Source organism: Saimiri boliviensis, chromosome 8 (genome assembly GCF_048565385.1).
Source record: "Saimiri boliviensis isolate mSaiBol1 chromosome 8, mSaiBol1.pri, whole genome shotgun sequence".
Lineage (NCBI taxonomy): Eukaryota > Metazoa > Chordata > Mammalia > Primates > Cebidae > Saimiri > Saimiri boliviensis.
Window position 1 is genome coordinate 84,300,301 of NC_133456.1, and position 18,089 is coordinate 84,318,389.

Consider the following 18,089-nt stretch of genomic DNA (forward strand, 5'->3'; position numbering starts at 1 on the left):
ACAGAAGAAGAGGAGGATTAACTATGAGGGGGGAAAGAGGGACTAACTATGAGGGGGGGAAAAGAGGACAGGAAAAATAACAGAACAGCAGAGAACAGTCTTTTTAATAGGAATTTAAGGCTGATGCCACTCTGAGCTCTGGCTAAGAAATAAACTTCCAGGTACAAAGAAAACTAAGAAGCTTTAAAAGAACTGAGCTCCAGAGTGAAAATCCTCTTTCCTGACAACTCAAAATCAGTCTGAAATATACCAGAAGGACTCTAAGTCATAAAAGTATTATAAGCATTAACAAAAACACATAGGGAAAGGAGACAATCTTTAAGCTATTTTCAACCAACCTACGCAACACCTGTCACAAACCATACAGGCTCTTGCCAGCTTAAGCAATTTTTAAAAATCTATCCCTGGTGCTTCTAAGCAAAAGCAGCATCAATTGACTAATGCAGGTATCAGAAAGAAGCTTAGCTGCACAGAGAAAGAGTAAGAAGAGTATTGATTTTAGACACAGCTTTATTTTGGTGTTATGACTTTAAGCAAAATCACAATCTCTCTGAGCCTTGGATTCCTAATCTAAGCAGGAAATGAACACCAATTTATCTCACAAGGTCAAGGTGACAATTAAATGTGATGACACACACAAGTCAAAGTACATAAATCGTGAAGTTTTACTTAAATATATGACCTTAATACAGAATCACAAATACTGCAATTTCCTTCCAAGGGTCACAGTTAAGTTGAGTGCGGTTTTTTTTTTTTTTTTCAACCAAATCTGACTGCATAAGTCAGGCATCCCCAAACTTTATACACAGGGGGCCAGTTCACTGTCCCTCAGACCAGATCAGCTAACCACCTAGCTCTATGACACCTGGCCCTCAGTCTAGAAAGCCTCAACAAATATAGAGAGGGTCCAAAGTCACTCTGCTTATCCAAACTTCTATCCTTCCTTCCCCTGCCCTGAAGCCTTTATGCCAACTAGTCTACATCTGCTCTACAAACTTCTTTCCCATTACTGTTATTAAAATTTTATTCTGTCTCTTCCTTTTAACTGAAATGCCTCTTTCCTTCCTAAACTAAATCTCACTCATCTTTCAAAGATCAGCTCATATCTGGCCCTTCTGTAGAACATTCTCTTCTCCAGGCACAGAACCTATAGTACCCACAAATCTGGGTTCTAGTCCTGACTCTATCACTTCCTGGCTACCTGAGCTTGGGTAATCATCGTAACCTACTTAGATCTTAATTCCTTCATATGTAAAATGAGAATAATATTAAGTACTGTACCACAGATTCTATGGTGTGGAGAATTAAATGAGACATGTCAGCTTAAAAACATCTTCCCCAGAGACTGTTTCAAAACAGCACTAATCAATGTTTTCCAAACTATGTACAACGAATTACTCCAACCAAAATGAAGGAATATTCATCTAGGTTTCTTCTATTTTTCTAAATCATTTTTTAGTGTCATGAAAACCTGTCCACAAATCACAGGCTCCTATACTCATTTGAAGGCTCCTATAAATACTCATGTAGTAAGCTGTTGTCTTAAAGCTGCTATGAAAATCTCTCAAGTGTCACATTGTTAGACATTTTGAAAGTTTATTTCAATTAGTTTGAAATATACTTTATCTCCTCTTTTTAGATGAAATGAAGTTCAGAGAGTAAGAAATTCTTCAAGGTCAAACATGTATCTGTGTCACTGAGAAAAAGAAATACCAGGTGTTTAGTGAAGGAGAAATCTGGAACATTGTTATCCAGTAATCACAGAGCATGATGGCTAGGAGCATGGAAGCATGAACTCTGGAGCTGGACTCCCTGGGTTCAAATTCTGAATTCACTGTGAGCTATAGTTTCCTCATTTGTAAAATTAGGATAATGTAGTAAATCTATTTGATAACCTAGTAAATGAGTTAATATATCTACTTAGAACAGTGCCTGCCTGTCACAAAATACATGCCCAATACATTACGTATTATCATTTCTCCCACCTTGTTTATCCAAGCCTTTCCCTTTTCCCTGACCTGAAACCTTTATGCCAGCTAGCCTACATCTGCACTATACACATCTTACTCATTACTGATGTTATGCTTGTGCTCTCTCTTACTTTTTTTGTTTGTTGTTTGAGACAGAGTCTTGCTCTTTCACCAGGCTGGAGTGCAGTGGTGCAATCCCAGCTCACTGCAACCTCTGCCTCCTGGGTTCAAGGGATTCTTCTGCCTCAGCCTCCCAAGCAGCTGGGACCACAGGCATGTGCCACCACACCCGGCTAATTTTTGTATTTTTAGTAGAGATGGGGTTTCACCATGTTGGCCAGGATGATCTCGATCTCTTGACCTCGTGATCCGCCCACGTCGGCCTCCCAAAGTGCTGGGATTACAAGTGTGAGCCACCGTGGCAGGCCTCTCTCTTACTCTTAAATGAAATGCCTCTCTCTTTCCTCACTAATCTAAATCCCAGTCTTCCATCAAAACCCAGCTCAGATCTATGATTTCTGTGAAACATTTTCTAACTTCTACAGTTCACTCTGAAGACTGTTGTATTGTTTGACAATATAAACAACTCTTTATACTGTCAAACAATCCAACCTTTAGAAACCATTTGATTTCTAGAGATTGCTTGATTATATAAGGGCCTCTGAAGATAGGTGATTTAGCCTATATCCCTAATTTTGTTGCTGTTGAAATGCAGTCTCTGTCACCCAAAGCTGGAGTGCAGTGCATGATCTCATCTCACAGCCACCTCCACCTCCTGAGTTCAAGCAATTCTCCTGCCTCAGCCTCCTGAGTAGCTGGGATTACAGGTACCTGCCACCACGCCCAGCTAATTTTTGTATTTTTAGTAGAGATGAAGTTTCACCATGTTGGTCAGACTGGTCTCAAACTCCTGACCTTAGTGATCTGCCTGCCTCCGCCTCTCAAAAGTGCTGGGATTACAGGTGTGAGCCATCAAACCCAGTTTTTTGAAACAGAAATTGAGGCTTAAAGGGCTAAATTGCCTATGGCGACACAGAAAGTTAGTTGGCAGAGCACAGACTTTTGAACCCAGGTGTTTTAAGTGTCTGCAATGCTCTTTCCACTACACTATCCTATTTTGTCTTCCTTGAGATTCTATATGAGTTCTCAAAATTGAAAGCATATATTCTATAATTATTTCACTACAAGTATTTTACTGGTTTCGTAGCCTTCATGGCAACTAACACATTCAAGTTAGTAGCTGTTTGTTGATTATTTCATCCACCTTTTATTCTTGCCCTTTTATCAACAGTTAAAATGTTAGTGAACACAAGACTTTAGAATTTAAATTCTCACCATTAGCTATTCATCAGGGGAAGAGAGGGACAAAAGAGGGAAATATATATTCATATGTATTGCTATATTTGGATTACAAGGACCAATGAAAAAAGATTAACATTGTATCAGTGGAATCTAGAAATATAAAAGCAACAGTTTTCAGCTGTGTTATTATTATTACTGTTGGGACCCTCCAAAGATTCAGTCCATGATAGAGAAAGGGGATCTCAATTTCCTCTCATGAAGCCCAAGCCTCTTTGTACAGGATTAAATCAGGCTGAAATTATTGTCTGAAGTTGTTAGGCCCCTTGAACAGAGAAAGAGATAAGAGGTATATACCCTGTAAAAGGGATTACAATTGTCCTTGAAAGGACAGGAATGGAAGAACAGTCCTAGACAGGAAGAAGAAAAGAAAAAACCCTAGAACTTAAGAAAAGCTCAAGGAAACAAAGGCAGCTTAGTGTCTAGGCTGACAGAAGAGAAGCAGAGAGCACAACAGCTATTCTTCAGAAAAAAAGCATGGAGTGTTTATGCACATAAGAGAAAGGTGAATGAGGGAGAGGCATGATCAGCCTTATGTAAGGGAAGGTATAGCAAATTCTAATCCAGTAACAGTAATTAATGCTTCTATAGCACTTTACACTTCATAAAAAGATTTTATATATACCACCACTTGCTGACTAGTCACTTCAGTTAATGCAGCTGTCCTTTCTTTATATTTACAGGGAACCAGTGAGTTGATTTTGCTCATCATTGATATTTTCATAGTTTTTTTCATAAGTCATTGATTAGTTCAACAAATAATTACTGAAAACTTTCTTTGTCCTGGAGATACTAAAACAAAAGTTATAGTCATTGCCTTCAAGGGGATCTCAGTGTAGTTATAAGTGAGGTGGTGGGAAAGACAGACAAATATACCCTGATTATAATACAGAGGGCTGATTGCTATGACAAGTAATCAAGGATATTGCTGTTTCTAACACAAATGGAAAGAATTTAAGGAAGGATTAAGTCCTGATGCTAGATGAGGCAACAAGTGAGTTGAGTCTTGAAGATTATCCAGATAAAGACACAGGAGAAGAAAGCCTTTCAGGAAGCAGGAGTAGTACAAATAAAGACACAGGGGTATGGCACATTCAATTAACTCTATGTAATGTCTCATGGCTACATCAATGTATGTGGGGAATCAAAGAAAGGCAAGGCAGAAGCAAGCAGAGTCAGATCATGAAAGCCTGCTGTGTACTTTCAACATTTTCCAATCACAATGATGTTTTGGTTCTGCAAATCTCTATTCTACCACTATACTGTTTACAATTCAAGCTGTTTTCTTTTCAAGAAAACAAATATATTGTTTGTGATAGTTCTGAAGAGCCCTTAGAATGGGAAAGTTAAACACCATTCCCACACTCCCACTTTGCAGTTGAAAAAACAGGAAGTCTCAAAAAAGCTGTGTGGAAGAAGGCACACAAAACTCTGATAAAGGTATATAGACAAAGCAATAGCCCAGAGGAACTTTTTCACTAAAGAGAAAGAAACATGCAGCTTGGGTGGCCTGAGGATGGAATTTCACACTGAGGAAAAAGTTCTCTGGATACGGCAAGAAGGCAGGATTTTCAGAAAAATGGTTCCTTGAGAGCCAAGTGTTAATATATAGTAAGTAAGAGAAACTTGGTCCTTAATTTTATTCCATTTGCATTTGCTCTGCTCAGAGCTGCCATGGATAGATAATACTTTCCAGTATTGTGGGCTGCTATGGCTCTCTCATTCAGAGCTAAATCTCTAAAGATTTATGATGTGGTATGGTTGAGAATTCCTAATTAATTTACATTTCACAAGACATAAGAGTGAAAGCATTCTAAAGCTTTCATTTGGAGAGAGTAAGGATGACTTCCAACATATTAACATATACTTCTAATCCTAGGATACTTCCCTCTCTTCATTGTTACCTTCTATCCCTTATCTCATCCTTTGACTCTTGCTGCTCAACTCAATATGTCAAAGATTTACTGACCTCAATCTATGTGTCAGGCCCTATGCTGGATGCTAAGGATGAAAAAAGAATGAAACATTCAGCTTGTCCTCAGAGAACCCACTACATAGTGGGGAAGAAGACATATAACAGATCATTGTGTTGCGTCCAGAGATGAAGACACTTGCAGTATTGAAAGAGGGTACAGATGCCCAATACAATCTAGAGAGTTAGAGAAGAGTTTCTGGAAAAGGAAATACTTGATTCAGTCTCAAAAAGATGAATATGAGTTTAGTGAAGAAAGAGAAAAAGGAGGAAGGGCAATTGTGGTAGCAGTAGACAACAAAGACAAGGAGGAGGAATGCAACAGTGTGTGTACGGAACTGCAAACAGTTCAGTATTACTGGAAAAGGAAGTTTGGGCATGGAAGTAATTAGAGGTGGCAGAGGAGGAAAGCAGGGGTCAAATCATAGGAGGGCCATCAACTACCTATAGGATATGAGAAGCCCCTGAAAAACTTTAAGCAAAGGAGTGAAAAGGTCAAATTTGCATTTTAAGTAGAACATTCAGGCTACTAAGTGGAAATCATGAAGAGACTTGCAGAAGTTCTAGGTGAAAGTTAATGAGAACTTGAAATAGGCGACGACTGGCATCCCACTTAAGATAGAGAATACAAGAGCTGGAATAGGGAGGAAAAATAGGGATTTCAACACTGGATCAAATGACCCTTAACCACCCAGATGGAGATGTTCACAGGCAGCTGAACATATGTCTAAAGATGAGAACAAAGTTTTGGACTAAAGGAAATGATTAGGGAACTGATTGTACTTAGAAGGTAACTGACAACTTGAGAGTAGACATACCAGGGAGAATATGCAGTATAAAAAAAGAAGTGGGCAGGAAAAAGGGACCCAGAGGAACATCTACATTTAATGAGGTAGACAAAGGAAAAGGACAAGAAGAGTGAAAAGAAACTTGGATAAAATAAGTATGAAGAGAACAAGAGGTTGGAGGTAGTGGTTCAGGCCTGTAATCCTGACACTTTGGGAGGCTGAGGCAGGTGGATCGCTTGGGGCCAAGACTTCGGGACTAGCTAAGGCAACACAGCAAGATCTTATCTCTACAAAACTAAAATATTTAAAACTTTTAAAAAAGAAAAAGGAACAAAAAATGCAGTGTCTAGAGGCCAAGGGACTTCCAAAGGGAAAATATATAGTATCAAACACATCAGTGAGGGTTTGACATCTTCCTCTGGATTTATCAGTTAGGTTCCCTAGCAAGAATAGTATCAATATTACAGAGAAGGCAGAAGGCCAGTGTCAGTGGAAAAGGGCATAAGAGAGTAAAGAGATAAGAGAGTAAAGAGTGAGATTTACCTTTCATGTTTGGAAGAGTGATTAGGAAAGTAAGGAGCAGTTTTTAATTTGTTCCTTTATTTAAAAGAATGGAGCAAACCACAGAAGCAGCAATCAGTAGAAAATAAGAGCCTGAACAGAAGGAAAAAAAGATGAAATCTGAAGCAAGGTCATGCAGAAGACAAGAGAGGATGAGTGTTTTTTCAACAACAGGCAATGCCTTTATACTCAGAGAATGGAATAAAGAAAATCAACATTGAGGTAAGAGAGAACCAGTACAAGAGCATTCCAAAGAAAGGCAGCTATGCAATCATACCATCAGGTCTTGAAAGTCCAGCATGTGTGCAGGGTGAGGGTAATCCAGAGTACAGCAAAATTTAGGATTGAGGAGACAGTGGGAAATGAGTCTGAAAAGCTGGAGGCAAGCTGTAAATGAACATAATGAGCAACTTCCCACTTAGGGAAGACTGCTAAGAAGCTAACTTTCTAAGATCTATGAATGCTTTTGTTTTGCTTAAAAATATTCTGAAAGCAATGTTCTAGGATTGGATTGGATAGGGAAAAAAATACAGGCACCACCTTTTAAAGGCTTTCTGTGTATTTCTCTCTTTATTTTCCTCTGTAGCCATCCTTCCTTCATTAGTCACAAGTAAAACTGTAGGAGAGCTGTTTTAGAATTCACTTATTAAATAAAATTAAGATTTATGTGGCCCTGACCCTAATTATTAAATACGGCTGATTTAATGCGTAATGTTTCTGTCATTAAAAAAAAAAAACTAAGTTATATTACTTTTTGAAAAATATAAAAGCAAGCCTTCGATGATACTATTTTTGAGCCAGTGGCCCTCAATTTAAAAAAAGTGTGCAAAATAAACTGAAGTTTGCAAAATAAACCATCATTTGCATAACAAAATTTTGGGAACTAAAAAAAAAGGAACTAAGGTAGATCAGATACCTGTGCTGGAAACAGGGAAAGATGCATAACAGTAACTAGCTTTTACAAAATGTTTTTACAGCACCTTATTTATCAAAACAGTGGTATCAGAAATACATAAAGTTATCTCCACTTTACATATAAGGAAACTAATTTTTGTCTGTTATTCTACAACCTTGAACAGTGCCTGATATATAGCAGACTCTCGGTGGAAATTTCTCAAATAAATGGAAGAAAGGCTCAAGATTATGTAACTCTGATAAGCCAACAGGGGAGCCAGATCTCAATTCGAAGTCTTTTGACCCTACATCACCTGTATCTTCGCATTATTTCATGATGCTGAAAAGGAAGAAAGGGCAGGGTGACTGAATCTATTTTACAACCTTACATGAACTGGTTAAAATTTCTGAAATGCCTGCTGTCAAGCAACAAACACCAAGGCCCATGTACATTCTCCTATTCTTACTCATGCAGCACAGACATCCTTAGAGTTCAGGGACCTGTGGTATCTGCTCACTTTGTTCTCTCCATAAGTCATTGCCCTATTAAAAACTATGTATTGAAGCAGTGACTGCAGAACAGAAAAGGCTTCCAGATCATCCTCTCCTTTCTCTAAAGAGATATCGTAGCCTTCTGATATCCAATTGCTTCTACGTGGGAAGCTAAAAAATTAGATAACAATTTTTTCTTATAAAAAAGGCAACTTTTCTTGCAAAAGATTTTCCTCAATTCAAAGGAAAACGACAAGAAGAGTGAAAAGAAACTTTGATAAAACAAGTATGAAGAGAACAAGAGGCTGGAGGTAGTGGTTCAGGCCTGTAATCCTGACATTTTGGGAGGCTGAGGCAGGAGGATCGCAGCAGTCTGTGTCTTTTGACTGGGGCATTGAGCCCATTTACATTTAAGGTTAATATTGTTATGTGTGAATTTGATCCTGCCATTTTCATGCTAGCTGGTTGTTTTGCCCATTAGTTGATGCAGTTTCTTCATTGTGCCGACCCAATGCTCTTTACCATTTGGTACGTGTTTGGAGTGGCTGGTACTGGTTGTTCCTTTCTATGTTTAGTGCTTCTTTCAGGAGCTCTTATAAGGCAGGCCTGGTGGTGATGAAATTTCTGAGCAATTGCTTGTTCATAAAGGATTTTATTTCTCCTTCGCTTATGAAGCTTAGATTGGCTGGATATGAAATCCCAGGTTGAAAGTTCTTTTCTTTAAGGATGTTAAATATAGGCCCCCACTCTCTTCTGGCTTACAGGGTTTCTGCCAAGAGATCCGCTATGAGTCTGATGGGCTTCCCTTTGTGGCTAACCCGACCTTTCTCTCTGGCTGGCTGCCCTCAGCATTTTTTCCTTCATTTCAACCCTGGTGAATCTGACAATTATGTGCCTTGGGGTTGTTCTTCTTGAGGAATATGTTTGTGGTGTTCTCTGTATTTCCTGGACTGGAATATTGGCCTGCCTTGCTAAGTTGGAGAAGTTCTCCTGGATAATATCCTGAAGAGTGTTTTCTAGCTTGGTTTCATTCTCTCCGTCACATTCAGGTACACCTATCAAACATAGATTAGGTATTTTCACATAATCCCATATTTCTTGGAGGCTTTGTTCATTTCTTTTTACTTTTTTTCTCTAATCTTGTCTTCTAGTTTTATTTCCTCTTAAATCCCCATCCTCCCCCATTGGTCTGGAAGATTCCAATAGACAAGGCCTGTGTTCAAGTCATCCTTATTATCACCAGCACTTGGCTTGTGTCAGATGTTCAACTGTACTGAACTATATCCCAGTTTAAATTGTTTTGTAAATCTGAGGGAAAGGTATGCACATCTGAAAAACTTCCTATTTAGGTCTCCATTCCTTTTTGTTTAGCAAGATATTAAAAATAATAAGGTTATTACAGATATGAACTTGGGTGCAAAAAGACAGTAAGCAGTCTTAGGTAGATAGGAACACTAATGTAAGAATGGGTTCCTGGAGGGATAGTCAGCATTACAGGACAGTCCTACCAACTTTATTAGACTGATAGATTTTGATTACTAGGTCTCCAAGAGATTTTATTTTATCTATTTTATGTTATTTATTTATTTATTTTGGATATGAAGTCTCACTCTGTCACCCAGGCTGGAGTGCAGTGGTGAGATCTCAGCTCACTGCAACCTCCATCTCCCAGGTTCAAACAATTCTCTTGCCTCAGCCTCCCAAGTAGCTGGGACTATAGGCACACACCACGCATGGCTAATTTTTTGTACTTTAGTAGAGATGGGTTTTCACCATGTTGTTGGTCGTGAACTCCTGAGCTCAGGCAATCCGCCTGCCTCAGTCTCCCAAAGTGCTAGGACTATAGGCATGAGCCACCACATCTGGCCTTCTTCAACCATTTTAGAATGAACTTTGCTGAAACAATAACGCAACACAAACAAGGAATAGTGTAATTGCTGGTGTGGCTAATACTGTGAGTGTGCTTACATGGTCTTTTTAAGCACTAACAGCTCCATGATGAGTCTTTAAAAGAAGTGACACAAACAGTATTTTTCAGGAGAAAAAAAATTTGAGAAATCTCCTCAAAGAGCAACTTAAGAGTAAAAAGAAACTCGAGTTGGAGTCAGAAGACATGAGTTCTAGTTCCCATTCTCTCACTAACTTCTTATTTGACCTCGGGGAAAACATTCCATTTCTCTAGGCTAGATGATCATTCAGGTTCCTTCAAGTTTAAATGCTATCAATATGAGATTAAAAGCCCTGGCCGGGCGCGGTGGCTCAAGCCTGTAATCCCAGCACTTTGGGAGGCTGAGGCGGGTGGATCACGAGGTCGAGAGATCGAGACCATCCTGGTCAACATGGTGAAACCCCGTCTCTACCAAAAATACAAAAAATTAGCTGGGCATGGTAGCGCGTGCCTGTAATCCCAGCTACTCAGGAGGCTGAGGCAGGAGAATTGCCTGAACCCAGGAGGCGGAGGTTGCGGTGAGCCGAGATCGCGCCATTGCACTCCAGCCTGGGTAACAAGAGCGAAACTCCCTCTCATAAAAAAAAAAAAAAAAAAAAAAAAAGCCCTTATCGGTCCTTGAGATAGTAAGGGACAGAAAAATATAAAAGTTAAAAGTAGAAAACAGTAAAAATGGAGGGATACTGTGGTAGAGTGGGGAAAAAAAAAGCTTGGTAAAGTGATTAAAGTTCTAGATTCTAGTTCTGGTTCTGCCATTAACTAGGTGAGTAACGTTGAACAAGCTACTTCCCCTCTTGAGATCAAGATTTCCCCATTTATAAAATAACTCAGATGATCTTTCAGCTCTAATATCCTAGCATTGTAAAGTACAGGCAACTGCTGCTATGAACAACCAAGTTCTGTGCAATGAGTATATTTATATTAGAAATAAGACACATAAAGTATTTAACAGAGAGAAGGCCCAAACCTCATTTGAATGTTCCCTCAAGTTCAATTATTTTTTTTAGAGCCACTCACAAGCACCGGTTCAAGCAGACTGCTGTACTTTGAATTCCTCAATTCTTAACGAAATGCTGAAAGGCTGGGTAGAAAAGAATGGAAACAGCTGCTGCCTAATAACACATCAATCCAGTATCTTTGTTGTCCCCCTCTTTTCTGCTGTTGTACTTTCCTTATGCTATCCACCCTCTGGGCTGAGATGAATCTATCTCTTTTGATTCAAATTCTTCAGAGCTCAGTTAAAATCTCGTTTCTTCCAAGAAACCTTCCATTCCCTCTCTAGCCCAGATCCATCTCTTAACTCTTTTAAGCTTCTACAGTATTACATTGGTATTATAAAGAGTAAATGAGATTGGTAATAGAGCTTAGTATATCTGGCATATGTTGTTCAATAAATGACAGTAGTTGGTGGTGTTGCCACACCCTTGGCATTAATGGCCTATCCTTTAGCTCAGTGCGTCTAAAATTTAATGTGATTATCAATCACCTGGGGATCTTATTCAAATGCAAATTCTTAGTAGGTGTGAGGCGAGACCTTAGATTCTGCAGTTCAAAAAGTTCCTGGTTGATGCCAATGCTATTGATCCAAAGGCCATACTTTGACTATAAGGAGTATATTTTAGTAAATTTTTTAAAAGTATTTATCTAATCTACCCATCTGGACAATAAGCTGTTAGATGGAGGATACTGTGTCTCATTTTTCTTAGCAAATATCCCCTATACAGAGAAGGTGCTTCATAAATATCTGTTGACTTATATCCGCAGTATACTCAAGAGTACCTGTGCTATACTGACTCAAACACTGAGACATCATGCCAGAATGAAAAGCTCACTTGTTCACTGGGGTCACAATCTCCGGAACAGAGGCAGGGCAGAATCTGAGAGAAAACTTACCTCTTCACTATCAAGTATAACACACAGAAGAAACAACATAAACACCTGTTCCTTGTTTAAGCACAATCATTAAAGTGCAATCTTAATTGCATTTCAAATTTAGCCATGAACCTTAAAAGACAACATTCATTTTCTGGCAATATTAAAAAAAAAACACTAATAATAAATAATAATAATAAGGTATACAAAAAGCTTGGGCTCATTTTTTTAATGGCATATATTTTTCAATTATCTTTTAGTGTGCAATTAATCTAAGGATCTCAAAGAACCAATAGAAACATTTCCAGGAAAAGAAAAACATCTTCCAATTTTCCCATCAACCTGGTAAGTGGTGGGGTCCCCAACTGCCCACTATTACAATGACAGAAATTCAGAGGAAACTGCTGTGTATTAAGGATGCTCTGAGAGGCTGCTTATTTTAAGCCCTTCTTTTACATCTCTTGTTATTTAAAAACTTGTTCAAACCCTTTTTATTTTAGCATTCTATAATTCAGAGGGGACCAACATTCTTAAGTTCTACTGAGACTACACTCTGACTTCACCAGGAAAATAATACAGGGCATATACGATATCACTCACTGAATACTATCTAGGTAGCTTAAACTGTGAGACAATTTTACTAAAATCAGCCTTCAGTGCAAAAACACCTGTGTAAGTCACTGTGCTTGTCATAGCAAGCACCTGCTCCTTAACTCGTAGAGACTTTTCAATAAAACCACTCATCAATGTTTAACTGAGATGTTTTTGACAAATTTAAACCCATGTGAGAAGAGTAATTCTGGGAATTGCTATTAAGCACAGAAACACAGGAGCACAGAACTGCTGTCAAGCATTAGCCTTGAACGGGGCTTATGAGTTTTAATAAATCAATGTTATTACTTCAGAGAAAATAGGAAAACAGTTGGGAGTTAGCCCACAGAAAAGTGGCCTCTATTACTTCCATCAGAGGTTTCTAGACTCCAGTGCAAGGCAAATTCTCTGGTTTATGCCAAATAGTCTTCCCAGAGAATACTATCCAAAGAGAGTTTCAAATCTTAAGCCACAGAAGCATTTATAACTAAACAGAAATCTGCAGCAGCTTCATCATACCCATACAAATGAGTATCAGCACCTATCTAAGGATACCTAACTGGTAGAAAGAACCAAAACAAGTGCCTTTAATAGGATAAGAAATCAAGACAAGGTACAGGGGGGTCAGATTCCTGCATAGAAAAATAAAGCATGAATGTCATTCTCATTTCTCCCTCTCCTTTTCTTGGCCTTTCTACAAGAGTCATCTTTTATGAAGCTTTCGCCAACAACTCTGGCTCTCACTAATGACTCCATTTGTTGACTGCCTGAAACACTAGTCTCAACCAATAATTGTAGATTTCTTTTTGTTACCGGTTTAATGTATCCCTTTTGTGCCCCAAATTTGAGTGAGTTCTCCTAAAAGGCCCCCACGCTGCTTAGAGGGAGCCTGTTATTAATAGTGCTAACGATATAATAACAGTGAGACAATATAACATAGTGGAGAGAAAGCAGTGGAATCAAATAGACCTAAATTCAAATCCTGCTTCTACCACTTGCTGGCTATGTGACTAAAAACATACTACTTACCTTTCCTAAGCCTCAGTTTTGTGAAGAAAACGCAATGAGATATCATACTGCCAGCACAGTGTTTGGCATATAATGGATGCTCTGAGCATCTTTACTAGCTTGGTTACCTTCCCATCTTCCTTAATAAGCACTTGTTGATTTGAACTGAGAGTAATTCTCCTAAAGAGGGCTGCCAGTGGCACTATCTATGCATTTACACTTTCCCCATTACCCTCTTCCACGTGCCTTTGTCATTTCCTGGCAAAAGTCCTTTCGGATTTTCGACTCTACTGTCTTGAAAAGGCCAACCACAGAAGTCACCCAAAGGACTATTCAGAATGATGACATTAGCAATCAGCAGGAGGGCATCTCCACATCTGCATCTCATTTCCACCACACCCACCCGCCAGCACGCCTTCCCTCTGGGTCTCCCAAAGAGAGAACTAATGCTAGAGAGAGAAAGCAGGGAAGCAACCAAAAGAGGAAATGGAGAGAAATAGCCCTGTAGTCTCTGTGTAAACCCCTACAGGGAAGAACACTCAAGTTCAATCTCCAACCTCAACCCCTGTGTGAAAAAAAAAAAAACAAAAACCTTTGCTCATATGCTTGGGAAAAAAAGCACCCCAGATTCTTGGCCTCTTCATTTCCCCAAGCCCTTCACCTGTCAATTTCACCATCCCACCATACCCTAGGTTAACTATAAAACAGAACCGCTTTTAACTAATTTGTCTTTAATGGATCTCATTCGTACTTTTACCAACAAGCAGCCTTCACCATTCTAAGTTGGAAACATGCTATCTATCCCTTTAAAAGAAAAAAAAAAAAAAATTGAAGTTTCTCATCCACTATATTAAGGCAGGTCTCCTATTTGTGCCCCTTTAATGATCCAGAATCTTTTACTAAGGTCTTCATCTTTCAGTTACAAAAAGCCACCATTCACTTCCACCCCAACACCACCACGCACATCTCAGAAAAACAAGCAACCAAAAAAACAAAAATACACACACAGACACACACACCCTTCCTGCTGCACAAAATACAACAATTTTATTATTCATAATAGGACTTCAGTCATGCTCCGAGAAACAAGCCTATGTACCTGGGCTACCCCAACTGTGATCTAATCAATTTGATGTCAAAACTCGCTATGAAGCCTTCATGAATCCAGGTTAAAAAACCCACCACCACCCTCTCCCTCCAAAATACCAATCTGCATTCCAAATTTACTCCGTGCTTCACGAAGTTGAACCTTTTTTACTGGCCCTAAATGTTCCTTCGGCCACCTGGGACTATTTCGCCTCACATTTTTTGTCTCTAAGCTGACAACTCGGTCCCCTCTTTTCCCCCCCAAAAAACTATTTCCTAAGAGCCGTTCCTGTTGCATAAAGTAGCTCCTTCGTGTATGTGTCCTGGAGGACCTGAGGCAATTAAGGGGTGTTTTAGCTTAGGGTTCGCCTTTCGGGGCTGAACGATGCCCTCCCCCGCCCGGCAAACACGCGCGCTCAGCCCCCGCCTCCTCCCTGCGGGACCTCGCGGACCCCTCTTTTTATTGGTCTGAAACGTTTCCTCGGCGACCTGCGGCAGTCCTCTCCGGGCCTGCGGCTGCCCGCAAACCCCGACCCCCGAGGGCGGCGGCGCCCCACTTACCAGTCGGCGTGTGGCTCGTCGACCACCAGCAGCACCTTGGCCTTCCTGGCGGCGGGCGCGGGCGCGGGCGCGTCCACCAGGCCCGCTGAGGCGGCAGTCTGCTTCACGGCTTGAGACAGCGAGCTGAAGAAGCTGCTGCCCACCGACGGCGTCGGCGCGGGCTGCGGCGCAGGCTGCTGCGCGGGCGCCGAGGCAGGCGGCGGCCTCCGCTCCGGGCCGGGCGAGGCGGCCGGGGGCGCAGCTGAGGCCGAGGCCGAGGCCGCGCCCGGGCCGGGGGGCGGCGGCTGCTGGGGTTCGGGCCGCTGCAGGTCGGTCATGTAGCCGTTGGGCAGGTTGGCGATGAAGCTGCTGTCCGACAGCCGGCGCCTCAGGAAGTTCATCATCTGGCTTGAAGGGCTGGGGGCGTGGGGAGCGACGGGGTCTGGAGGCGCGGAGGGAGGGTGAGGGCGGAAGGCGAGGCTGAGGCGGCTGAGGCGGCGGCTGAAGCGACAGAGGCTCGGCCCGCTGAGCGCAACCCCGCAGACAGCCGCGGCTGACTAGACCTGGCGAGCCGAGCCGCGCGAGGCTCGCCGAGAGGGAGCGGGCGGGGAGGGGCGGGGTCAAGCTAGCCCCGCCCCGCGCCGCAGAGGCGGCCCCGCCCCCGTCACGGAGGGCACCTGGCCGCACGCCTTGCTACCCTCGGGGCTTGCAAGAGGGGGCGAGCCAGGCCTCCTGCAACCTGAGCGTGACTATGAGGGGACGGCGTGGGAACCAGGCCTTCTCCCCAGGAGAGGGAAAAGGAACCAGAGTCCCCACCATCTTTTTTGTTGGAGAGAAAAAGAGTCGTGTCCCAGCTGAGATGGAGGCGAAGGAAACCAACCTCACATCCTTTGGAAGAATAAGAGGTGTCAGCCTCCCTACCCCGAGGTGAGAACGAAAGGAGTCATCCCAGTCACGCGCGCACTCACGCACACACGCAGGAACACCCTGTAGTGAGAAGGAAAAGAACCACCTCCTTTCCCAGCGCTGGAGAGAAAGGTGGTATCTCCCCAGCACCCAGATGAGGGGGAAGGGAATAATCCACTCTCACTAACACACACTCACACACACACACACACACACACACACACACACACACACACCCTATGGTGAGACAAAAAAGAAATACCTCCTCTAGGGAGGAAGACATCCTCCCTACCCCAAGGTGAGAGAGGGGAAAGGGGAGGAACAGATTCTCTCCACTCTGTCTTGGAAGGAGGTGTGGGGTTTGTTTTCATTCCTGAGCGTCTAGGGACGGCAACAGCATGTACTTCTCCCCCCGTCCTCACTGACCAGTGAGAAGAAACCAGGAGAAGACTGGAGACACGGTCTCCACCCAGGGGACCTCCAAGAAGGATATCTAAGGATCCCCCAACCCTGCTGTGTTTCTTCCCTAGTGCATCCAGTGCTATATCAAGAAGGACAGCTCTTCAAGATCTTTCTTTCTATATATTTTTTCCATTTTGTTCATTGCCTTGACCTCTGTGAAGACATTTCTGATGGCCACCTTCCCATATGCACTCTCTAAATCTTGCATGACTCTTGGACCTTTGGTTTTCACCTCTCATTAGATATACTTTCCCCTCTGTTGTATTAGAGCAGGACACAGCAGATACACTTTGCAGCAGACCACCCTGGGTGATATGTGACCCTGGATAAATAACCCCTGTGAGCCTCTCTCCTTAGCTGATAAAAGGGAATAAATAACCGTTTCAGAGTTGTTACATGGAGTAAATGAGATGATGTATTTACATACATCATCTGGTACACAGCAGTAGGTATTCCAGTAATAGTGCCTGAATTCTTTTTCAAATTGGTTCTCAGTAAGTATGTACTGGGCTGAATGGAGTTAGAGTGGCTTGTCACTAATATTGGCAGGCAGTTCTTGCTTCCTACACCCCAGCTGACACTCAACTCAGGGCCTAGAGATACACAATCCAGCTCTGAGTCAATGCTATCAGAGAGGTCTCCAGTCAACTACAATAATGCAGTGATCTTCCTATCTACCATGTGCCTGGCACAGTGGTAAGAGCTGGAAAGGTTGAAATGAATGGAAGTAGCCCTTGTCTATTGCAAGTTCATGATCTATGTGGGCTGGGGGATGGGAGGAGAATAGGCATAGGAACCACAATAAGATGTGAGAGATGCTATCATGCAGTTGGTCAAAGACGTTTAGGAGCACTAAGGAGGGAGGGACTCATTCTGCCTCTGAGGCTTAGAAAAGCCTCTCAGAGGAGGTGACATTTGGGGTGGATCTTGAGGAAGCTGTGTTTACCAGAAAAGTGAAGAAGGCAGGCAGGTAGAGAAGGCATGAAGAAGGTATGTAAGTTGATGGCTCCTCCAGAAAGCCTTTCCTCAATCCTCCAGGGTAGGCTAAGTCTTTCATATCCTGTGCTTGGCTTTGTCATAGACTCCAAAGAAACTATCATACAGTATTCTGGTGACAAAAATGTAAGCTTTGCTAGGGTAGGATTTTGTCTTAGTTATCAAACGTAGGACCTGGCATATAGTAAGGACTCAGTTGTTTGAGAAGTGAACTGTTATCTTACCCAATTCAGTTTTTGTGTCTATTGGAGAAGAAAACTGAAAAGTCACTAATAACATAATAAACTTAATTATTGCCCTTCTTAAAAATATTTTTAAGAGAATCAAAAAAACTTTTCCAAAGGCATGTATCTCTTTTTTTTTTTTTTTTAGATGGAGTTTTGCTCTTGTTGCCCAGGCTGGAGTGCAATGGTGTGATCTTGGCTCACCACAACCTCCGCCTCCCAGGTTCAAGTGAATCTCCTGCCTCAGCCTCCCGAATAGCTGGGATTACAGGCATGCACCACCATGGCTGGCTAATTTTGTATTTTTAGTAGAGACAGGGTTTCTCCATGTTGGTCAGGCTGGTCTCAAACTCCCGACCCACAGATGATCCACCCACCTCGGCCTCCCAAAGTGTTGGAATTACAAGTGTGAGCCACCAT

At 41.8% G+C, this 18,089-nt stretch overlaps 1 protein-coding gene across 2 annotated transcripts in view; it reads right to left on the reverse strand.

The window, feature by feature from the left end:
- The window catches only part of SYN2 (synapsin II), a 200,538-nt gene extending 184,556 nt beyond the window's left edge, over positions 1–15,982 (reverse strand). Inside the window, exon 1 of one of the 2 annotated variants that reach the window (XM_039478883.2) lies at positions 15,103–15,981. In XM_039478883.2, coding sequence (XP_039334817.1) covers positions 15,103–15,485 — 383 coding nt within the window. In that variant the 5' untranslated portion in view covers positions 15,486–15,981. Of the gene's footprint in view, positions 1–15,102 lie in introns of both variants that reach the window. The other variant, XM_074404764.1, reaches the window with a different exon arrangement.
- Positions 15,983–18,089: the final 2,107 nt, after the last annotated feature.